Consider the following 24,816-nt stretch of genomic DNA (forward strand, 5'->3'; position numbering starts at 1 on the left):
ATAGCAGACAGCTATCGGCCAATAAATGTGTTCCATTTTTATATAGTGGACAGCTATCAGCCAATAAATGTGTTCCATTTTTATATAGTGGACAGCTATTGGCCAATAAATGTGATCCATCATTATATAGTGGACAGCTATCAGCCAATAAATGTGCTTCATTTTTATATAGTGGACAGCTATCGGCCAATAAATGTGATCCATTTTTATATAGTGGACAGCTATCGGCCAAGGAATGTGTTCCATCATTATATAGTGGACAGCTATCAGCCAATAAATGTGCTCCATCTTTATATAGCAGACAGCTATCGGCCAATAAATGTGATCCATTTTTATATAGTGGACAGCTATTGGCCAATAAATGTGTTCCATCTTTATATAGCAGACAGCTATCGGCCAATAAATGTGCTCCATCTTTATATAGTGGACAGCTATCGGCCAATAAATGTGCTCCATCATTATATAGTGGACAGCTATCAGCCAATAAATGTGCTCCATCTTTATATAGCAGACAGCTATCGGCCAATAAATGGGATCCATTTTTATATAGTGCACAGCTATTGGCCAATAAATGTGTTCCATCTTTATATAGTGGACAGCTATTGGCCAATAAATGTGTTCCATCTTTATATAGCAGACAGCTATCAGCCTATAAATGTGCTCCATTTTTATATAGTGGACAGCTATTGGCCAATAAATGTGATCCATTTTTATATAGTGGACAGCTATTGGCCAATAAATGTGTTCCATCTTTATATAGCAGACAGCTATCAGCCTATAAATGTGTTCCATCTTTATATAGCGGACAGCTATCGGCCAATAAATGTGCTCCATCTTTATATAGTGGACAGCTATCGGCCAATAAATATGATCCATCATTATATAGTGGACAGCTATCGGCCAATAAATGTGCTCCATTTTTATATAGTGGACAGCTATCAGCCAATAAATGTGCTCCATTTTTATATAGTGGACAGCTATCAGCCAATAAATGTGCTCCATTTTTATATAGTGAACAGCTATCGGCCAATAAATGTGCTCCATTTTTATTTAGTGGACAGCTATCGGCCAATAAATGTGTTCCATTTTTATATAGCAGACAGCTATCGGCCAATAAATGTGTTCTATCTTTATATAGTGGACAGCTATCGGCCAATAAATGTGTTCCATTTTTATATAGCAGACAGCTATCGGCCAATAAATGTGTTCTATCTTTATATAGTGGACAGCTATCGACCAATAAATGTGTTCCATCTTTATATAGCAGACAGTTATCGGCCAATAAATGTGCTCCATCTATATATAGCAGACAGCTATTGGCCAATAAATGTGTTCCATCTTTATATAGCAGACAGCTATGGGCCAATAAATGTGCTCCATCTTTATATAGCAGACAGCTATCGGCCAATAAATGTGCTCCATCTTTATATAGCAGACAGCTATCGGCCAATAAATGTGCTTCATCTTTATATAGCAGACAGCTATTGGCCAATAAATGTGCTCCATCTTATTTTTCTTTATATAGCAGACAGCTATCGGCCAATAAATGTGTTCCATTTTTATATAGTGGACAGCTATTGGCCAATAAATGTGATCCATCATTATATAGTGGACAGCTATCAGCCAATAAATGTGCTTCATTTTTATATAGTGGACAGCTATTGGCCAATAAATGTGATCCATCATTATATAGTGGACAGCTATTGGCCAATAAATGTGATCCATCATTATATAGTGGACAGCTATTGGCCAATAAATGTGTTCCATTATTATATATGAGACAGCTATCGGCCAATAAATGTGTTCCATCTTTATATAGCAGACAGCTATCCGCCAATAAATGTGCTCCATCTTTATATAGCAGACAGCTATCGGCCAATAAATGTGCTTCATCTTTATATAGCAGACAGCTATTGGCCAATAAATGTGCTCCATCTTTATATAGCAGACAGCTATCGGCCAATAAATGTGTTCCATTTTTATATAGTGGACAGCTATTGGCCAATAAATGTGATCCATCATTATATAGTGGACAGCTATCAGCCAATAAATGTGCTTCATTTTTATAAAGTGGACAGTTATTGGCCAATAAATGTGATCCATCATTATATAGTGGACAGCTATCAGCCAATAAATGTGTTCCATCTTTATATAGCAGACAGCTATCAGCCAATAAATGTGTTCCATCTTTATATAGTGGACAGCTATTGGCCAATAAATGTGATCCATCATTATATAGTGGACAGCTATCAGCCAATAATTGTGTTCCATTTTTATATAGCAGACAGCTATCAGCCAATAAATGTGTTCCATCTTTATATAGCAGACAGCTATCGGCCAATAAATGTGATCCATCTTTATATAGCAGACAGCTATCGGCCAATAAATGTGCTCCATTTTTATATAGCAGACAGCTATTGGCCGATAAATGTGTTCCATCTTTATATAGCAGACAGCTATCGGCCAATAAATGTGTTCCATCTTTATATAGCAGAGAGCTGTTGGCCAATAAATGTGTTCCATCTTTATATAGCAGACAGCTATCGGCCAATAAATGTGCTCCATTTTTATATAGTGGACAGCTATCGACCAATAAATGTGCTCCATTTTTATATAGTGGACAGATATTGGCCAATAAATGTGATCCATCATTATATAGTGGACAGCTATCAGCCAATAAATGTGCTCCATTTTTATAAAGTGGACAGCTATTGGCCAATAAATGTGATCCATCATTATATAGTGGACAGCTATCAGCCAATAAATGTGTTCCATCTTTATATAGCAGACAGCTATCGGCCAATAAATGTGTTCCATCTTTATATAGTGGACAGCTATTGGCCAATAAATGTGATCCATCATTATATAGTGGACAGCTATCAGCCAATAAATGTGTTCCATTTTTATATAGCAGACAGCTATCAGCCAATAAATGTGTTCCATCTTTATATAGCAGACAGCTATCGGCCAATAAATGTGATCTATCTTTATATAGCAGACAGCTATCGGCCAATAAATGTGCTCCATTTTTATATAGCAGACAGCTATTGGCCGATAAATGTGTTCCATCTTTATATAGCAGACAGCTATCGGCCAATAAATGTGCTCCATTTTTATATAGTGGACACTTTTCGGCCAATAAATGTGCTCCATCTTTATATAGCAGAGAGCTATCGGCCAATAAATGTGCTCCATCTTTATATAGTGGACAGCTATCGGCCAATAAATGTGCTCCATTTTTATATAGTGGACAGTTTTCGGCCAATAAATGTGCTCCATCTTTATATAGCAGACAGCTATCGGCCAATAAATGTGCTCCTTCTTTATATAGTGGACAGCTATCGGCCAATAAATGTGCTCCATTTTTATATAGTGGACAGCTATCAGCCAATAAATGTGTTCCATTTTTATATAGCAGACAGCTATCGGCCAATAAATGTGTTCCATCTTTATATAGCAGAGAGCTGTTGGCCAATAAATGTGTTCCATCTTTATATAGCAGACAGCTATCGGCCAATAAATGTGCTCCATTTTTATATAGTGGACAGCTATCGACCAATAAATGTGCTCCATTTTTATATAGTGGACAGCTATCGGCCAATAAATGTGCTCCATTTTTATATAGTGGACAGTTTTTGGCCAATAAATGTGCTCCATCTTTATATAGCAGACAGCTATCGGCCAATAAATGTGCTCCATCTTTATATAGTGGACAGCTATCGGCCAATAAATGTGCTCCATTTTTATATAGTGAACAGCTATCGGCCAATAAATATTACCCATTTTTATATAGTGGACAGCTATTGGCCAATAAATGTGATGCATCTTTATATAGTGGACAGCTATCGGCCAATAAATGTGATCCATCATTATATAGTGGACAGCTATTGGCCAATAAATGTGCTCCATTTTTTATATAGTGGACAGCTATTGGCCAATAAATGTGCTCCATTTTTTATATAGTGGACAGCTATCGGCCAATAAATGTGTTCTATCTTTATATAGGAGACAGCTATCAGCCAATAAATGTGTTCCATCTTTATATAGCAGACAGCTATCGGCCAATAAATGTGATTCATCTTTATATAGCAGACAGCTATCGGCCAATAAATGTGCTCCATTTTTATATAGCAGACAGCTATTGGCCGATAAATGTGTTCCATCTTTATATAGCAGACAGCTATCGGCCAATAAATGTGTTCCATCTTTATATAGCAGAGAGCTGTTGGCCAATAAATGTGTTCCATCTTTATATAGCAGACAGCTATCGGCCAATAAATGTGCTCCATTTTTATATAGTGGACAGCTATCGACCAATAAATGTGCTCCATTTTTATATAGTGGACAGATATTGGCCAATAAATGTGATCCATCATTATATAGTGGACAGCTATCAGCCAATAAATGTGCTTCATTTTTATAAAGTGGACAGCTATTGGCCAATAAATGTGATCCATCATTATATAGTGGACAGCTATCAGCCAATAAATGTGTTCCATCTTTATATAGCAGACAGCTATCGGCAAATAAATGTGTTCCATCTTTATATAGTGGACAGCTATTGGCCAATAAATGTGATCCATCATTATATAGTGGACAGCTATCGGCCAAGGAATGTGTTCCATTTTTATATAGTGAACAGCTATTGGCCAATAAATATGCTCCATTTTTATATAGTGGACAGCTATTGGCCAATAAATGTGTTCCATTTTTATATAGTGGACAGTTATCGGCCAATAAATGTGTTCCATATTTATATAGCAGACAGCTATCGGCCAATAAATGTGCTCCATTTTTATATAGTGGACAGCTATCGGCCAATGAACGTGTTCCATTTTTATATAGTGGACAGCTATTGGCCAATAAATGTGCTCCTTTATTTATATAGTGGACAGCTATTGGCCAATAAATGTGTTCCATTTTTATATAGTGGACAGCTATCGGCCAATAAATGCAACTGATGAAGAATGTCATCCAAAAATTAAACAGATCACTAACTATGGTCCTTTGTGAACCATACTTACACAGTCAATTAAATACTCCTCCGTTATTGGATTATCCAGAAGTTTTTCCACAATTCTGAAAGCTCTTTCCTCACAAGCAACTTGCTTCCTGATTTTTGCTTCCAAAGATGCCTTCCTGGAAGAAAAGAGTTGATAAAAAATATGACCAGTCATATTATATTTCCTAATTATTATGTTATTTAAAGCAGAATGTAAGACCTTTATATCATTACCATACTTTGTAAAAACAAAAATATTTGATATGTTAATAATAATAATAATAATTTATTAACACTTACTCATTCCCCGGAGGGATTGGCAATGGTTACAAAAGTTTAAGAAGGAATAAAAGGTTACAAAAAAGTAAATAGATAAAATAAAACAAACTAACCAAATACATTACAGAGAATAAAAAATATTAGGATTAAATTATAATACTACAATAGATAGAAAACAAAATGCAAAACTTAAACACTGAAAGAGGATTGTTACCTTGCTACAGGGAGTGTTAGACCACTGTTGTCTAGCAAGGCTATGAATGAATTTATTTTGGGGGTATATCTTTGGCATGACATCATTAGGTGATACACATCTTTTACTTGGTTTTGATCACAAAGGTTGCATAATCTATTAGATGTCTGCCAGTCTCAGTTATCAAGTTATGGTCACTGAGGCAGAATTTAGTTAAATTTTGGCGCAACTCAATATTTTGCAGGGTAACAAGGTAGGTTTCAAAGCAAAATAGTTTGCTAAGTCACTGTATGTTTTTAATTTATTTTTTTCATTTTGTTTTGATCGATTGGCGTTATTATCATATACTATGTCACATTTATTTTGCTAATATCTTGACACATTGAAAACCTTTATTAACATGAAAGATACTTTCATACAGGAGTGGAGCACTATGGAACATATGGAATTGGGATGAGAGAGTAAATATGTGGTAGGGTCTATGGGGTAGCCAGGCATTTCAAAAAGGTATTTTGGTTCCTGCGTGTGCAAAGCATAAACAGGAGATAATCTTGAACCGATGTCTGTTTGTAAACCATAGCTGTACATGACACCATGGATGTACTACCATTAGTACGTCCATGATGCCACTAACTAGACCATCTTCAATACTATATTTGAAGTGTGTCTCCAAAAGAAAAAAAAAATCAATAAATTGTATATTGAATCATTAAAATAAAATAAAATTTAATTTTCTTTGTGGCCCTATATAAACGAATGCCATTTATCTAAGCACAACTAGCAGAGCAAATAATTTATAACAAATAGGAGAGAAAAATTAAAGGTTTTGGGAAATGTCAGACCACTTTTTTTAGAACGGATACTTCAAAATTAAATACAAGTTATGGAAAAAAATTACTTTTTACTTCTCCTATATATAATTTTGTGGTATTGGTTGAATAATAACTCGATATATGAGTGAATTTCCGACACACCTACAGTCTAGACGAGCAGTCATGCAAAAATATAGTACAGTGCAACTGGCTGATTTATATTATGGACACAGAAGTTGATGTTGTCAACAAACCAGGACATGCGATGCGACGACGTTATTATTTAAACTCACACCTTTTAGGATCTATTTCCGGATCACCCTTTTTCTTTCTTGACTTATGTGCCTTCGACATTTGCGTTATTACGGTTGCAATATGTAACGGGAAGTGTCAACGACAATCGATGTATCCACGGAAGTTATAACAATTCTTCTCTCGCATATGTTCACATGGACGCAGCCATTTTGAAATAAGACTATGTTAAATGAGCCTCGTTCGTGAATAGTCTTGGATGATGATAGACAAATTGTAATACAAACCATAAAACTAACAACTTACAAAAATATCTAATATATTAGTTTGAAACTGATATTGTAGTCAGATATGTATAATATGCAAAACAGAGTGCAATAATTATTATTCATTTCAAACATTCTTCCCGATCGAGGTGATATATCAAAATGGCAGATGAAAACAAAGATGAGCATGTGCCGTTCCATCGTAAAAGATTTGTTTGTATTGAATATCCAGGCTTTGTGAAAAATGTTGACAAAATGCTGTCAACTCTTGGTGGTGAAGACATAATATCAAAGGTAAGAAATTATTCGATGGCAGTACTTTTAAACTTGAGTACTAGTATATTTCGTTGATAGACGGTTAAAGCGCGGTAGTCGTCGCTCTGCGCATGTGCGAGATATATGGGTCTTATATAAACAAAGATGGCGACTTTGACTGTTGCGCAGATCAACGAGTATGAACTGAGACGTTTTTAGGCAATTTTCATGGGATTGGAAGGTATCGAAGGAGTCACCGTCGGTAATCAGTGCTAATTGGTGGCTAGCCCTGCGTACAGTGCTGTGTGTACGGGGACGCGTTCGGTTGATAGATGTCCCCACCACAGCCCTGTGAACTTCCATAGACAAAGTCCGGGACTTTGAAAAATATAACTTTTTTAATGGAATAACATGCCCAGGTACCAAAAATGATGATCGATTATCAGATATATCGAGAACTCCCAGTTCGGAGTCCAATTGTGGATGAAATCGGCTACTTTGCCCTAAAAACAAACGCATTCTCTCGCGTGAATGAAATTAAAAATGGCGGCGTTTGGTGGATAATTCCTCCGGTACCTACATGTATGCGTTTACAATTTGTCCGTCTTTACTAGTCGTTTTTTTAAAGACATTTCAGTTTCAGATAACTTTATGATGGTTGTTACGGATAACTATCGTCATTTCAACCGATTTTGGCTGGGAAACTACTTATTTTTAACTTGCGCACCAATTACGGTACGCTCCCGGACTTTGTCTATGGAGGTACGCAGGGCTGTGGTGGGGACATCTATCAACCGAACGTGTCCCCGTACATACAGCACTGTACGCAGGGGTAATTGGTGGCATGAGCCGGGTACAGACGATACTGGGTCATGTAATTCAACACTGAGAAAATATCACATGAGCATTACTATAATTGTCTAAAAGTGTTAAAAATAGAATTGTTGTAGAATTGACAGTCCTATGCATGTCAGAGTACTAAAATATATGAAACACTTTTGATAGATTCATTGCGATCCAAGCAGGCGATTAGAATTACGCTTTCGTCCAGATGATCCGTACTGTCACCCTGCATGTGGAAACAGATATGCAACGACCAGCGTACTCCTGAAAGTCACAAAAAGAACACGAAAACCGAAAGCTGGGCAGACGGATAGCGCAGTAGAGACTCAATATAAAAGTGAGATTTTAGGAAGTGTGGACACGACGTACCGATTTCAAGGTAAGAACAAGGTATTCTGACTTGTGTCAGGAACTTGTTGAATACAAAACAAAAACAATTGTATATAGATAGTTTCAGACCAAGTATAATTTAGCCATTGAAAAAGTAACCACACCTAAGCCAACAAAACTGTTAAAATATATGATTTGTAGACATTGTTCATTGCATGACATAGAAGATGAAATACACTTGCTTTCATAATGTTTAAAATACCAAACCCATCGAAAGGAGATTCTTTCAAAAATTACATTTCCAAATGAAACCATCACTGAACTACAAACAATCCTTTTTTTAATATAAAGTAGTTAAGCATATATTTAAGCTATTGGGTGAATCAAACCGGATTTTTTTTTTCGATTTAGTTGCTGTAATTTTTGTTTATGTAGAATTTTTTTCTATCATTTCCCCTGTATCAAATGCTACCCCAGAGTTTGTAATGATCAACCACGTATTGGTCAGTTTCATGCAACTGGTGTGATATGAGGTGGAGATCAAAAGATGAAGTTAGGTGAAAATTATCCCAAAGCGTGTTTTGCATGCATTTTGCATTTTTAAATAAATTCATACCTTCTCAAGAATCCTCTGCGTGATGTTATATTTGGTAAGAAATGCGTTTGATTAACACATCTAAGATTTTCAGCGTATATTACTGTATATAAATATTTAATTTGCTTATCCGTATCTTATAAATCCTTGAAATACGCTCTTGAAATTTATTTTGAAATTATTCCTAAATCGTTACAAAAAAGAAATAAAGTATAGTTAGAAAAATGCATTTTCCAAACATTGTAATTATTGTTTTAGCCCAGCCATTTTTACCCTTAATTATATATATGAGTTTTTGCAGTTCACACCCCAAAACGCACAAATTGCGTACATGTAGCATACTCTCCTGGGAAATTTATTCTAAATTACATATACTATATATGGACTTTTCCTTTTAAGGTGAGCGTCACTCTTGAGCAGTTTGCTCACATAAAATTTCGCTGAGGGAAGCTAACTAAACTCTCCTACAAAAAAATTACTATTTTTTTTTTTATAATAAACACACAAACAAATTAAATTGAATTCATTCCTATAACTTGTCTCAGGGTTTTGGGGGTTTTTTTGGAGAGCTATTTTTCAATTTCCGGACATTTTCGAAAGGTCTGTGTATTTGATGGATTAGAAGATTGTGTTTACATTTATTATATATTTGTACAATTATCAATCATTTTATTTAAGAATGAAATTATGTCAAGATCACACAGGACTTGTTCACAAGGAAAGTCATGCAAAATTTGACAATAAATGTAAACAATTGTTCTGTGTTTACTATTTATAGGACTTGCCGATTACCAGTATCTTCCTGTTGCTCGGCAACAAGATGGCAAAATGGAGTCACTTCATCAGAAGCTTTTTATCACCAAAGTAGAAGAATCTTGTGAATATCTGAACAGAAATATATCACTATTCATTCCACCGCCAAGTTTTTCGAGAATCGACATTCCAATAGACTATTACTACAGACCAGATCAGCACAGAGACATTAATAGGTCGTCACATCTAATTGGTATTGCTAGAGCCAGGCGTCCTCATAATGCTAGGTTCTTGAATTTTGACGATAAAGATGTTCCTGACACGCCATTAGATGCTGCGTTGGTTTCACTCAAGAAAATGCCAGAACCCACAGGAGAAGACGAAATCAGAGAGGTTTTACTTTTTATCTGTCATTTTTATGCTTGATGTACATATTTTATTGCGACTCATCGTCTGTTTGTTTGGCCCACTTCAGATTAGTACATGCATATGCAAATTAGTGTGTCATGTGTATGTTCCCATATATGGCATTGTATGAATGCATTATCCTGGCCTCATTGAACATTAACCAAATGTGTTTTCTCACTGATATTTGGCTAAATTGTTCACAGTTTCTGTAATTTTCAGTGAATTCTATCTTGATTTTTAAACAAAACAGGCAAAACATGACATTGCTTCTAGTTTTTGGCGAAAAAAAATGTTCATGTGGAAAATAGCAGATTATAATTGGAAATATTTGGTGGATGGTGCCTGAAGATACCTTTGCTGCTCAAAGGGTTAAGCAAATACCTTAGTGAATGAATCTTGGCTAGTGGCTTTGGCTTCGCAGGAGAGTCGATGACACCCTCCACTCAACATCAACCTCCCTTCCCCCACCTCAGGTGTGAAGGGCTCTCATATTGTGTTAATACTGTACATTATATAGTATGCATGCTTCCTAAATCTTAATTTGCATCAGTGTTTTCTAGCAGTAAGATCTGATTAGAAAGTTTGAGAAATTGATAATTTATTTATTTTATCTTATCACACAAATAGTTCCATGACGTTCCATCTCCAATAGATTACACACCTGCACAATTCATTGTATTTCAGTTTTTCTTCTTTTTTTATCTAGTTGTTCAAAAAGCGACCAGTGTGGTCTAAAAATGCCCTGAAGAGTCATATTGACATCCATATTGAAAAACTCAAAGTACTTCTACCTGTTGTAGCTTATTATTTTGTGACTGGACCATGGAGGTCATTGTGGGTCAGATTGGGATACGATCCAAGGAAAGACCCGGCTGCCATTTCATATCAAGTATTGGACTTCAGATTAAGGCAAAGTAAGAATTAATCCTTTTAGGGTATATACTGCATAAAAGTACCACTTCCAGTATGTTATTAGAGGTGGTCCTTTCCCGAATTTTAGAATATGTTTTAATTTTGGGTCAGCTAGTGTAAAATAATTTTTGCTGAAATGACTTTTGGGTGTTTTGTATGGAATTTCTTTTCACTGATTTTTGATGAGTTGTATGTAATATATAAACAAGTAGCCTGTCGGCTGAGATAGCTCCGCTGTTAGCAATGCACATTTCAATTAAAGAACTGAAGATATCATTAGAAAATGAACAATATGTATAGTATCAAAGCAACGGACCTTGCTGTTTTCAACAAGAATTCAAAAATATCACTTTTCACCAAAAATGACAAAAATAATCATCAAAATTAAGTAATTGAAGATATCACCACGAAATTAACAAGGTCCACATGTAATACCTATATATGTAATATAAAAGCAACCAGACTTGCGGTTTTTAACAAGAAGTCGAAAATATCACTTTTTACCAAAAATGACAAAAATATTCACTAAAATTGAAGATATCATTACAAAATGAACAAATCTGAGAGAGGTCCATATGTAGTACCTATGTATGTAATATCAAAGCAATTGGACTCGCGGTTTTCAACAAGAAGTTGAAAATATCACTTTTTACCAAAAATGACAAAAATATTCACCAAAATTAGAGAATTAAAGACATCATTACAAAATGAACAAATCTGAGAGAGTTCCACATGTAGTACCTATATATGTAACATCAAAGCAATTGGACTTGCGGTTTTTAACAAGAAGTCGAAAATATCACTTTTTACCAAAAATGACAAAAATATTCACCAAAATTAGAGAATTAAAGATATCATTACAAAAAGAACAAATCTAAGAGAGGTCCACATGTAGTACCTATATATGTAATAGCAAAGCAATTGGACTTGCGGTTTTTAACAAGAAGTCGAAAATATCACTTTTTACAAAACATGACAAAAATATTCACCAAAATTAGAGAATTGAAGATATCATCATGAAATGAACAAATCTGAGAGAGGTCTACCAAAGGTACATATACACCAAGTATCAAAGCATTCAGGCTTGTAGTTTTCAAGAAGAAGTCGAAAAAGTAAAACATTGACACGGACGACGGACAATCACTCATATGATAAGCTCTGCTCAAAGTCGACAGCGGAGCTAAAAAAATAGTATATTTGCTGGATTTTATTTGCACTGAATCATTCCTTCAGTGAAAATAGCGAAAATTAATTCCAAGCAAAAATAAAGTATTTTACAGTATATGTTATTGTGAGTTGATGATGTTTTTTCTGTGCCCCTCCATCATTCTCCTTTCCAGAGTTCCTTGCGGTTAGATCACCGAAAGTATCTCTGCCACCACCATTTTGTGGTGAAACACCACAAGATTTTTTACTATGCGTATCATTTGCGTATTTTTGTTATGAGAGAGATATCGTGTTGATTCATTGCTACTGGAAAACAAGAACTCTGCCTGGGAGATTGTCCCTCCATCTGTATATGTATTACTCCCTGGTGGTAACTGAACAACATCCAAAATGGTTGCGGGGGCCATTTTTGTTGTGAAAATACTAACAATAAAATCATGTATTTTTATGTCTGAAACCAGATCTTTCAAGACTCAAAATGGATGAGAATATAATGAAGAAATCAGTTTAGATTATGTTACTAGTGTTATGGGTAGTAGCTAGTAGAATTGAACATTGCCAAAATTCTAGGCTAAACTGAAAAATCTAGGCACAGTTTAGTATTAATTATGCTTGACGTTTTCACTAGGTGCTGCTGCTGCTGATTTACCCGTCAAAGCCAAACGTAGCACATTCAACTATGCCTTGCCGCTGAGTATTCACCGACCAGGACCACAAGTTGTACACATCAAAGACTGCACTGATGAAACTGGTGAACACGCTGACGGTTCTGGGGATGCTACGACAAAAAGAAACAAACGTGGGGTACAGTGATTTCAGTTATTCACATGAGTGGACAAAGAAAATGTCTCGTATTAATTACACTTGCCATATTTTGCATTCTACGACTTGTATCTTAAAAATTACTGATCGAGTTCAATTTGGCATGCAGGTACTACACAGTGCCTCATCAAGGACATGATATTTTCTTTTATTTGTTTCTCAGGAATCACAGTATATTTTCAAGGAAGGCTCTTTGCCACCACATCGACAGATGTTTTACCAGTTTGCTGATCTTGAGAATGACCAACTGCAGAGTATTATCTCGGCCAATTCACAGGATGAATGTTGTGATGAAAAAGAGGGGTGGTGCCGATCAGAAACCCTCAGTAAACTAAGAGATGTCATGTCTGATATGGTGCGAAAAACCGCAAAAAACAAGGAAACAAATGTGCAAGAAAAAGGTATACATGTACTTTATTTTGGTGGAAATAAAATTAACCCTGGTGTTCATTTCTGGTGTTCGTCCCTAGTGTTCATCCCAGGTGTTCATCCCCAGTGTTCATTCCAGATGTTCGTCTCCAGTGTTTATCCCAAATGTTTGTCCCCAGTGTTCATCCCAGGTGTTTGTCCCTAGTGTTTATCCCAGGTGTTTGTCCCTAGTGTTTATCCCCAGTGTTCATCCCAGGTGTTTGTCCCTAGTGTTTATCCCAGGTGTTTGTCCCTAGTGTTTATCCCCAGTGTTCATCCCAGGTGTTTGTCCCTAGTGTTTATCCCAGGTGTTTGTCCCAGGTGTTCATCCCCAGTGTTCATTCCAGATGTTCGTCTCCAGTGTTTATCCCAAATGTTTGTCCCCAGTGTTCATCCCAGGTGTTTGTCCCTAGTGTTTATCCCCAGTGTTCATCCCAGGTGTTTGTCCCTAGTGTTTATCCCAGGTGTTTGTCCCTAGTGTTTATCCCCAGTGTTCATCCCAGGTGTTTGTCCCTAGTGTTTATCCCAGGTGTTTGTCCCTAGTGTTTATCCCAGGTGTTCAACCCAGTCTTCTTCCCCAGTGTTCATTCCAGGTGTTTGTTCCAGGTGTTTGTCCCAAGTGTTCATCCCCAGGTGTTCGCCCCCAGTTTTCATTCCTAATATTTATACCAGGTGTTCATCCCTATTGTTCATTCCAGGTATTCAGCCTCATTTTTCATCCTGTGTTTAGCTCTGGTTTTCATCCAACGTGCTCATTTCCAGAGTTTTTCCCAGGATTTTGTCCCTAGTGTTCATCCAGGTGTTTGTCTCAGTGTTCATCCCCAGTGTTCATCCCTGGTGTTCGTCCCCAGTGTTCATCCCTGGTGGTTGTCCCTAGTGTTTCTCCCCAGTGTTCATCACAGTTGTTCGTCGCCAGTATTCATTCCAAATGTTTGTTCAGCCCCATTTTTCATCCCAGATTTAGCTCTGGTTTTCATCCCCAGGTGTCCATCCAATATGTTCATTCCCAGTGTTTATCCCAGGTGTTCAGTTAATTTATAAATTTGCATAATTTCTTTTATATATTCAAGACTTTGAGATAGCTGATGGTTCATCATGTCCACTTGGTCCTAAATTAAAAAAAGTAATTATAAAATAAAACTTTAAAATCTGGCACCCTCAATGAGGCAGGAAAATGGGTTACAGCATGGCACTTTTACTGTATTTGGACAGTGCCATGCTTAAACTGAAAAAAACATCAGAATTTGTTGATATGTTATTAATTTATACTGTAACAACATACTGATTGAAATGCAAATCAGATCAATAGTCAAGTACCATGATTAAGGTGTTGACATGAACAGGATGGCAGGAAAGAATTATTTTAGGTAAAAACAAGTTTTACGGCTCTCTTACTCTCTGCTAAATCTTGCGTCCAAGGTGCAGTTGTCATGGATACAAAATGATTGTAAAAACAGTCTTAAGTGTTCTGCAGAAACAACAAAACTGTGCAGTTTTAACTTTGAGCACTTTGTGTGCATTCCCATGTTACAGATGTACAGAGTGCTCAAGCTGACGAGGGTGATAATGATAACAGTGATGATGACGATGAAGATGATGAAGTGGCAGATGATACAGTAGTTGGTGATGATGATGATGATGATGATGACAGTAGTGAAAACGAAATGACTACTGAGATATTAGATTATTTGTGAAAATGATTTTTCAAGCATACTTTGGTAAAATTGTACAGTGTCTGCATTTGAGACTTTCACTACAAAGTATCCACAAAGGCAATGCGCTAATTGCATCGACCAATGCATGGCATAATCTAAACATTGGTTTTGTACATTCTTCCTCCAATGTCATCATTTTTTTTTCATTGTTTTCACAGTTACTGTAAAATGGCTAATTTTCACTGGGTTTAAATTTCGCTGATTTACCATTTCAGGCATTTTCAGAGGGTTTTAAATTCACAGTTTTATCATTTAGATAATGTGTTTTGTGCTAAATTTTACATATTCACTGGGTTATAATTTAGTGCATTTTCCAGTCAGCCAAATAAGCTAAATTAAAACCCAGTGAATAATTACAGTATTCAGGTTTCAATTTTGCTTTAGATCCACTGTCTCTAAGACGACAGAATAAAGCTGTTCATACTGTTATATTTAAATAACTGGTAAATGTATATATTTATATTTTATAATAAAAAAAAAAAAATGAAGAAAGGTGTTTTTAACTATTCTGTGTTGATGTAGAAGAGTTGCAATATAAATTAAGATAAACTCTTCACTTTATTACATGCAAGTTAACAAAATCACTAGACAAATTTTATCTTTGTGAGTAAGCCCCCCCCCCCCCCCCCCCCCCGTACCTTCAATAGCTTGCCAAGTTCAATGTGACAGGTTTAGTCGTTTTAGCTTAATCCTCTTCACTCCCACTGGAGCATAAGGCGCCAGTATAACTCCTCCAGCCTTCACGATCCTGAGCAAGCCAATGAAATTCGTTCCAGGTTATCCCCATTTCTAACATTTCCATGTCCTTCGCCAGGTGCCCTATGGTCTGACTCTTCTCATCTTTCCTGGTGGTGCACATCTGAGTGCAGTGTGTAAATGTCTAGTCTGGTTTAGTTGTATAATGTGTTAGAAATATGTCATCATTCTTGTTGCAAGGTGATTGATGCAACACGCATAATTTACTTTTTGAGTGCCATTCTCAAAATGGTTTTGTATAGTCTGCTCTTCCGAAAGTGAAATGTTGATAAACATTGACAAATCTTTTGATCTAAAATTAAAAGCAATATCTAAAACTGTCTGGTCCAAAATGATGATGAAATTTAGCTAAAATTTTACAAATGTCAACATTTTTGCAAGGAACTTTTGGCGGAAACAGCTTCACAAAACTCTACAACACGCACATTTTATTTTGATTGGCTCTCTGTTGCTGGAATATTTTTACTGTGTGGCCTAATGTATTTGTTTTTTATCACATTAATAAATTGATCATGGTGTGTTTTTGTGTTGTTCCTACAACCACACAGACTAATCACTACTTTTCTTTAAATATAAAAAAATCGTATTTAAAATATTTTACTGAATCAATTGTTTGTGTTAAAGGTCATGGGTCAATTGTCATGTGACTGAATTGACAAGGGTTGACACATTTGAGGAACACTGGCGAGTTCATTAATTTATACGTTTATTTGTACAAAACCTCAAATATGTAATACGATAGCAATAAAGATTTTATTCTATTCTACTTATTCACTGGATTTTTAATTTAGCTATCGTTGACAAGTAAAATCCATTAGATTAAATCTTGTTGCTTAACAAATTTGTGAAATTAAAACTATGCTCAAAACATTAAAAAATAAATGGTTTTGCAGTACTTCATGAATTATATATTTAGTTTTCATTTACATGGAGGCTGGGGAAGTGTTGTCAATTATCTGGTACGTAAAATCTATTAAATACCACACACGCACAATGTCTGAAGAAAATTTGAAGCCAATCCTGCATTTCAACAACCACAAAAATTCATACCTTGGGGCACGTCAAGCCAAATACATCAACATCTACTTTTCCAGTTTACAACACTACAGTTCACCACATAATGGACAAGAAATAAATGAACAGTATTTAATGTAAAATTGGATTTTTATTTATATAAACAATTTCAAAAAAGCTCAAAGCCGCATCACAATTAAATAACGTCTATTGCCACTTGGTATCAGACATTGTTTCAAAATATACAAATACATAGTGATTCACAACCAGTGACTTCAATAAATCGGAAGTGTCTGTATATACATGATTATGAACGCTAGCCCACCTACTGTGGATCATATTGTTCATTACTGAATAAAACCTGATTTGTCATTCTTGAAAAAATTTCATATCTTAAGTTCAGCGCCATTGTTACCTATTTGGTATATGTATAATTTGTCAGCCAATCAAAACAAGTTTTACAGATGTAGTTTGTAACTCTAGTCCTGATTGGATGTTGATGAAGTAAACTGATAAAGGTAAATATAGCACCAATATATATTATTTTTCTCAGTGCTCAATAATCACAAAACATAGTAATAAACTTAATATAGGAGGCAAGTTACAGACTTATTGGCATACAATTTTGAAACCTTTTGAAAAATTATTGTCATAAAAAGTTGGAAGAAAATCTAATCTACGCCAAATACCGGTAACAGAAAAAGGAATATTGTCACAATGGAAATGTTGCTGTGAAATTAAACTGCTGGCAGCTACAGATATTGACACGTACATTGTACAACAAAAATGATTCATTAAAACTAAATATAAATTCTCAATTCATGTACAAAACGCATTGCATAATAATTTTTTGATTGTTCAATTACAATAACAATGAAATAAAGTAAATATTGGTCACTGACCATCTGCATATAAACAAAATTAATTTTTAATCAAACAATTATTGTGGTTAGTTTGATTTCAGCCATGTGAATAAAATACACAGCGCTTTCAAAAATTATAGACAATCAATGTCACTGCATGACCCCTTAAATACATCCTGGTCTTTTTTTACAACCCCTAAAGTTCATACATCCTGGTATGTATTCATGACCCCTGAAGGTCATACATCCTGGTATGTATTCATGACCCCTGAAGGTCATACACCCTGGTCTTTTTTTCATGACCCCTGAAGGTCATACACCCTGGTCTTTTTTTCATGACCCCTGAAGGTCATACACCCTGGTCTTTTTTCATGACCCCTAAAGGTCATACATCCTGGTATGTATTCATAACTCCTAAAGGTCATACATACATCCTGGTACATATTCATGACCCCCAAAGGTCATACATACATCCTGGTACATATTCATGACCCTTAAAGGCCATACATCCTGGTATGTATTCATAACCCCTAAAGGTCATACATCCTGGTATGTATTCATGACCCATAAAGGTCATACATCCTGGTATGTATTCAAGACCCCTAAAGGTCATACATCCTGGTATGTATTCATGACCCCTAAAGGTCATACATCCTGGTATGTATTCATGACCCCTAAAGGTCATACATCCTGGTATGTATTCATGACCCCTAAAGGTCATACATCCTGGTATGTATTCATGACCCCTAAAGGTCATACATCCTGGTATGTATTCATGACCCCTAAGAGTCATACATCCTGGTATGTACTTATGACCTAATTCTACAAGGCTGAAATTCCAAAATCAAAACCTATCAGGATGTGTGATTTGTAGATGACATGATTAACATTTTACCCATAGAGAGCGACTCTTACAAATGATAATGAATCCATACTGTTAGCCGAGTTTTGACCTTTCTCGTAAAGGATATATAACTCATCTCCGTATTTCAGGCTGTTTGAGAATGCTGTCATAGCGCTGTATGCACTGTAGCCAGGGAAGATATTCAGTTTGCCAGACCATGTTGTACCGTTGTTGTAACTCCATTGTAAAGTTAGGTTCTCGCCTGTAAAATAAGGAATGCTTTTAAAAGTTGATCATTACAAACACTAGCAGAAACTACACCACTTTTTTTTCTGTCTGATGAATATTTTTGGTTCCAATCGTCTGTTAGATCTTTCTTTCTTTTCTTTTTTCATGTGTCCAACCAACATCATTTCTTTGACACGCCTGGACTGATTTTGTTTGAAAGTTAGAACAAAGTCATGATGGGAGACATACAAATGCATTTCTCCATGTTTCTAGATACAGGTTTTTTTAAATTTAAATCCAGTACAAAGGCAAGACATGCACGTTCTTTTAATATCTTTTTGGGATTTCTATGAAATTCAATCGTACCTAAAAAACAAAACTTTAATCAATTCCGTGACATGCTTCAACAGATTTGGCCCAAAATAGGTACTTCATATGCATGTTGATTTTGTTCTTGACAATGTATGACCTGTAAACATTCAGTTACCAAGTTCAATCTGAGTGTTATCGTGCGCATCAGCAAGGGTCTGACGGAATATCATATGACTAACTGATTGGCTGGAATATTAGGCCAATAAATATTTGAGCAATTTTATTCTAACTTTGTTTTCACATTACAAATGGTTTTGATGGACCTCAGTTTGCTGTGTGATTTTATTCAAAATAGTTGACTAGTGACCATGTTAGTTTTATTTTAATATACCCTTAACCATTTCTTTGACTGATTTTTTTCAGGAAAGATGTTTTTACTCATGTTAACATGTAATACACAATATTAAATTATAATCACTAGATTTAACTGTTTGTAATTGAATGAAACTAAAAACTGGACAGGGTGTCATCAATAATTACTGATATTTGCACATCATTACAGTTCTGTTTGTAATCATCTCTCACATGAACTTTCAATATCAGAGAATTACACGCCATTATGGTACTGGTTGTGAATCATTACTTACGCTTATTTGTACTCATTGCATTAACAAAGAATAGTACACCATTATGGTACAATGTTGAAGCAGCACAGGCCGGGTCAATCAAAGCTTCATCAAAGTACAGATTATCAAATGAAAACGTCTCTGCTCCATCAAAACTTCTTGTTATAATACGACAACTACAGTGATAATGACCTTGGTTACGCATATTAATCATTATAGATCCATCAGGTAGTTCCACTGGCTGAAAATATAATCATATGATCAATACATGCATAGAGCAACCAGAGTCAATAGCTACATCAAATTTTAAAAAGCGCCCTCTAGATACCAAGTAATTCGTCAATGTAAACGGGTGAAGGGTTGAGGTTGATTACCGGTAGGTTTTGTAGTCATCCGACAACAAATATTTTTGAGAGAATACAATAATCCAAATAACAAACATAATAATCCATTTTTGTCATTGTAACGTTACTAGATTACAAGCGTGCACAGCATATACAGACGTATCCTCATTTTAACACTGATGGACATGTAAAGCAATGGATACTGTAGATGGTGAATTTAAAACCCAGTGAATATGCTCAAAACATCTAAATAGTGAAATTTAATGTCAGTAAAAATAAATGGTTTTACATTACTATTTTTATAGAATACAATAAAATATTTTGAACTACACTTTTATGGTGGTGAAATGTATTATTAACTAGCAAGCTGATGATTGGCTGTTGAGACCATCAAGACAGCCATTGATTCAGATTCACCCAATCAAAAAGTCAGTTACAATCACCTGACATTCATCTGGTTGAAAATCTCCACTCTTCTTTGGAGCATTGTACGGTATACTTTTAACCATCCCGCCATATCGCCACGTGTTGCCATGGTCGTCGCTAATGACAGTGAACATGCCATCACCAGAAAGCGTGCTGTGTCCGCAAACTACCAGTCTTCCTTTGTTTGGGTTTAATTTTTTCTAGAATGAATTTTTAAAAAATTTGATTAGTTTACCTGGCATTCATTTGGATTGAAGTCACCGGCTTTCGTTGGTTGTTTGAATGGAATAGATTTTATGTATCCACCATTTTTCCATGTTTCTCCATGATCGTCACTGATTACGCACACCATTCCTCTTTTTGAGGTATGTCCACAAACCACTAAACGACCAACATGCGGTGGTAACTTTTTCTACAATGTGAATAATATGAATTGTTTGTGTCAATGGGAAACACCAACATAGGGCGCAAATTTTAACGACTAACGACCCACACATGGTGGTAATTTTTTTTACAGGGTGGAAAAATGTGAATTCTCATTTCAAATGGGGAGCTTGCAGCTAAACTTCAATATTGTATAACACTTTATTTTCGCTGGAATACTCTTCCACGCACTTGTGTGGGATTGCACTGATAATTCGGTAAAATTCATAGATCTGATTGGAGGCGCCTAAAGAATGTGTTCAATCAAGGTTGGCTAAACACGAGACAGGATTGTCTTTGGTATGATGCCTAAGTAGTGAACAACAGCTACAGTTGGTCGAGCTTATTACATAGACTATCACTTGATTCGGTTGCAATGCGTACTTGATGCAGATACGGCAGTAGATTCCATGCGTTCGTTCGTTCCTTCAATGTACAGCACAGAGATCGACACAGAGCATCTGCCTCGACATAGGTCGGTCTGTACAAAATATTGAAATCATTCCCAAAGTATAATCAGTTCACAGTTCTTACCTCAAAGACATATAGTTGCAATGTTTTCAAACGTTTGACGGTTGAAAATCTATGTTCACATTATACTGAGAGCAGTAACAATACAAATTTAATGGGGAAAAGTGGGCAGTTTTCTCACCTGTATACCATACCCAGGACCTGGCGCAAACATTCTCGTACCAATCTGTTCAGACACATTGAATGAATTCGTCCATGTCACGCCATCATCGTAACTTCTGATGACGTGAGTAGTTGATGTATCACAATGGTCGTAGTGCGCACACATGGTGTAAAATATAAACATAATCCCTTTCTCATCATCTGATAAAATTGCTCCTAAGTTTAATCCATCTTTAACAATGCTTCCGTCATCTGACACAAATTGTTGGGGTTCCCATGTGTAGCCTAGAAAATAATAAAAGAATTCATGATTGTGTTTATGGGTGCGTAAATTTCCCAAAATAAATGGTTAGTGTTTTTTTCCTGGGCTGTATTGTAAGTGTTTTTTTAATCGCAAAGCATCTATTTATTTGGGTTTGTGATTTTTAAAATATAGTGGCAGTGTTCTGGCTGAAAATATTGTAAAGCGATTTAATTTTGCGACAGAATTTACTGCACAGGATTATGGGTAACATTTCAGCTGGTGATGTGAAGCAGTATGGACTAAACTTAGTAAGTTGATTCTTCTCGTAGTGAATATAAAAAGGATGATCCATAATGATGATCATAAAGAGCCACGGATTAAGTCGGGAACAAAGCAACTTTTCAGCAGAGAAATTCTACATTTCTCAAATACAATGGTTGAGTTTGTTCTTGGTTACAGAACTACAGTCACTTCCCACTGATTGCAGCAAGGAGTACACCAACCACATGGTACGCAACTTACCTTTGTCTGTAGATCGTTTCACAGCAAGAAACTTTGGACCATGATCGCTACCAGAATATTTCCTTGCTTCACTCGCCGCTATCAAGCTACCTTGTGAAGTGTACGATATAATAGGAATGCGGTAAAGTGACACCTCTTCTTGACCTTTGATCCATATCAATTTTTCCTGAACAACTTTCGGTGTCACCTGACAATCAAAAATCAAGATATGGGAGTCAGATTTTCTCAAGAACACAGAAAAATTTACAATATGGCAACAATGATGTTGAAATGTTTTTCACCCTTTTACGACAAGATTGTGTTATTTCTTTGTTTTGCTTTTTGTTCAATGTGCAATGCATATTACAAAATAGTGGGTTAGGGTTAGATATGGAACATTGAATGTTGAGAATTTCCTCCATTTACTATTTTAATGCCATACCCTACACCTGCCCCATTAAACCTAATGCCAAGACACGCAATTCAAAATTATCAAAAAATAACTTGACATGACAGCCATATTGAATCACGGAAATACTGTGTTTACTAATTCGCAAATTTGGCATGCTGCATTTTCTTCATACTAAAGTATTTAAGCAATCTAGGTGCGAAGTTTGAATTATTTGGTATATACAATTTGTATGACGAAAATTGTATTTTCAAGAGATTACTACACATCAATATTCTACACCAACGATATCGAAAACCATTGAATGGTCTTGAGGTACATGTAGAGTGGTTAGACCTTGGAGCTAAAAAAAAGCTCTTTTTTTAGCTCCATGGGTGGACACAGTTGAAATTCCCTTTTAAATAAATGCCATGAACTTAATAATGTCCAAAGTTGCAGTTTCGTTTGGCAGATTAAACTACTCCCATAGTTATATTAATATGTGTGATATACAAGTTACAGGGGTCAAACAATCTATTTGTGTCAATACATGGACGTCTATGAGACCGAACGACAATGTCACGGTAGAATTAAAACAGTTTGGTAATGTAAAGCAAGCATGTGTCTTTTTTAATTCTATATTTTTTATTATTTTGATAAGGAGGAGGATCCTGTACCAGGACATAGTCGTTCCGTCCCATAGACATCCATGTTTTGACACGAATAGAACGTCAGGCCCCTGTGTAGCTGCGGTTCCGTAGCTCTTTGGTGCGACCTACAATCGAATCACGCCCTAACAATTTTATTTGGACGTCTTCTTGTGTGCTTGTATGTAGAACATGGGCCTATGGGCCGGTCAGATTCAGTCACGTAAATAATGCAGTTGGAAACATAGGGCTATTATTCCACAGCTAGCTCCTGTGTAGCCCCGAGTACAGTCCTGTAGGTTGGACTCCAGGACTTCTCAGGACAGTGGGGGCCGAATGACCAGCGGAAGAAGGCCAACCTACAGGAATGTACTCGGGGCTAGCCCCTGTGGTACAAGCCCATGCTAAAATAGAAAGAGAACGCGAAGACAGTTCAGCTTCCAGTCGCTGGTTCGTGTCGTTTATGCTATCGGACTATAAACCCTATCGTGTTCCGATACTAAATACATGTACTTACATTCCGAAATGTGGTGAATCCAGCTGAAAACACTGGAAACCCGCACCAAAACGTCAGGACAACGAAGACAACACAGGGCGCTCCTTTGACGTACATGTTCACTAATTTGTGGAGACGCAATCACATGATGTATCATGTGATGAAACGAAGGTCACGAGAATCTTCACAGCGCCCTCTAAGCACTTTTATCCAGATACAATTCAGGAACCTGAGTAAAGAAACGAGTAATACAATGAGTGAAAACTCACTGAAGCTACAACTTAAAAAGCATGAATCACTCTCTCTACCAAAAGCCAACTTAGACAAGCACATCTCAAAATTAGAAACCCCCCTATTTTCAAAAAAGGTAAAAGGGCGGCAGTCGTCGTGCCGCGTCCTGTTCGATATGGGACTCATAGCGACGTACAACGCGTGTAAAATACATTGTTTATTTACATGAAATTCGAACACGCGCTGCGCCACGACCACTGCGCTTTAAAACATCTAAAGGAAAACAACACAATTATCAGAGAACAAATAGGATTCATGCCAAACTGTAGCACCAAAGACCATTTATTTGTCCTCAAACAACTAAACCACAAAATACCTAAGCAACAAAAAGAATTTGTTTGCTTGTTTCATTGACTTCCAGAAAGCCTTCGATTCCATCTTTCATCTAGGTCTCTTCTGGAAACTTATCCAAAATGAAATTACAAGGAAATTCTACAACATCATTCATCCATTTATCTGAATTCAACAGAACGTTTCAAACCTAAAATGGTCTAACAGACAGTTTCACAATTAATAGAGGCATTAGGCTCATTAGGGATTGGCCCACATATTTTCAACATCCATGTAAATGACATTAAAACGTCATTAGACTTGGCTCGTAATGACCCACCAAGTTTCTTAAAGACAAGTCTCCCATGTCTGTTATGACGACCTTGTAGTATTATCCCAATCACATACCGGCTTACAAAATGCCATAAATTCTCTTGAAACATATTGTCAGAAATGGAAACTCAATATAAATATCTCTAAGTCAAATATCGTCATGTT

General features: G+C 36.1%; 3 protein-coding genes across 4 annotated transcripts in view; 1 reads left to right on the plus strand and 2 right to left on the minus strand.

The window, feature by feature from the left end:
* The window catches only part of LOC102805738 (putative RNA polymerase II subunit B1 CTD phosphatase RPAP2), a 68,605-nt gene extending 61,849 nt beyond the window's left edge, over window positions 1-6,756 (minus strand). The window contains exons 1-2 of the mRNA XM_006821399.3: window positions 6,582-6,756; window positions 5,025-5,139 (exon numbers count right to left, since the gene is read on the minus strand). Of these exons, the coding sequence (XP_006821462.2) occupies window positions 5,025-5,139; window positions 6,582-6,640 (174 nt within the window). The 5' untranslated portion in view covers window positions 6,641-6,756. The remainder of the gene's footprint in view (window positions 1-5,024; window positions 5,140-6,581) is intronic.
* A 209-nt stretch (window positions 6,757-6,965) lies between these two features.
* On the plus strand, window positions 6,966-15,504 carry LOC100366930 (general transcription factor 3C polypeptide 5-like). The gene is made up of 7 exons (XM_002738682.4): window positions 6,966-7,098; window positions 8,065-8,281; window positions 9,606-9,973; window positions 10,695-10,902; window positions 12,696-12,871; window positions 13,053-13,290; window positions 14,831-15,504. Exons 1-7 carry the CDS (start codon window positions 6,967-6,969, stop codon window positions 14,989-14,991), a joined length of 1,500 nt encoding a protein of 499 aa, XP_002738728.1. The 5' UTR covers window position 6,966; the 3' UTR covers window positions 14,992-15,504.
* A 193-nt stretch (window positions 15,505-15,697) lies between these two features.
* LOC100367083 (neuraminidase 1-like) lies at window positions 15,698-23,942 on the minus strand. Of its 2 annotated transcripts, NM_001290089.1 has the most exons (7): window positions 23,779-23,887; window positions 22,248-22,434; window positions 21,501-21,766; window positions 20,661-20,837; window positions 19,677-19,896; window positions 18,561-18,751; window positions 15,698-15,871 (listed from the first exon to the last, which is right to left on the minus strand). In NM_001290089.1, the coding sequence occupies exons 1-7, from the start codon at window positions 23,872-23,874 to the stop codon at window positions 15,698-15,700; spliced, it is 1,311 nt and encodes a 436-aa protein (NP_001277018.1). In that variant the 5' UTR covers window positions 23,875-23,887. The 2 variants fall into 2 exon arrangements, with proteins under 2 accessions (NP_001277018.1, XP_085347885.1); XM_085491759.1 differs by lacking the exons at window positions 15,698-15,871; window positions 20,661-20,837 and adding an exon at window positions 20,443-20,625 and having other exon boundaries at window positions 16,914-18,751; window positions 23,779-23,942.
* Between the last annotated feature and the right edge of the window lie 874 nt (window positions 23,943-24,816).

This window comes from Saccoglossus kowalevskii, chromosome 17, assembly GCF_978046115.1.
Source record: "Saccoglossus kowalevskii chromosome 17, keSacKowa6.1, whole genome shotgun sequence".
Taxonomy (NCBI): Eukaryota; Metazoa; Hemichordata; class Enteropneusta; family Harrimaniidae; genus Saccoglossus; species Saccoglossus kowalevskii.

What these genes read in the sequence shown, in the direction of transcription:
- LOC100366930 (XM_002738682.4), top strand. Translation starts at nt 6,967, where the DNA reads ATGGCAGATGAAAACAAAGATGAGCATGTGCCGTTCCATCGTAAAAGA. An exon ending in CACGACGTACCGATTTCAAG is followed by an intron (nt 8,282 to 9,605) that starts GTAAGAACAAGG and finishes TACTATTTATAG; the next exon opens with GACTTGCCGATTACCAGTAT. An exon ending in GAGAAGACGAAATCAGAGAG is followed by an intron (nt 9,974 to 10,694) that starts GTTTTACTTTTT and finishes TTTTTTATCTAG; the next exon opens with TTGTTCAAAAAGCGACCAGT.
- LOC100367083 (NM_001290089.1), bottom strand. Translation starts at nt 23,874, where the DNA reads ATGTACGTCAAAGGAGCGCCCTGTGTTGTCTTCGTTGTCCTGACGTTT. An exon ending in TGCAATGAGTACAAATAAGC is followed by an intron (nt 18,752 to 19,676) that starts GTAAGTAATGAT and finishes CTTATTTTACAG; the next exon opens with GCGAGAACCTAACTTTACAA. An exon ending in GTATGGATTCATTATCATTT is followed by an intron (nt 15,872 to 18,560) that starts GTAAGAGTCGCT and finishes CACTGCACTCAG; the next exon opens with ATGTGCACCACCAGGAAAGA.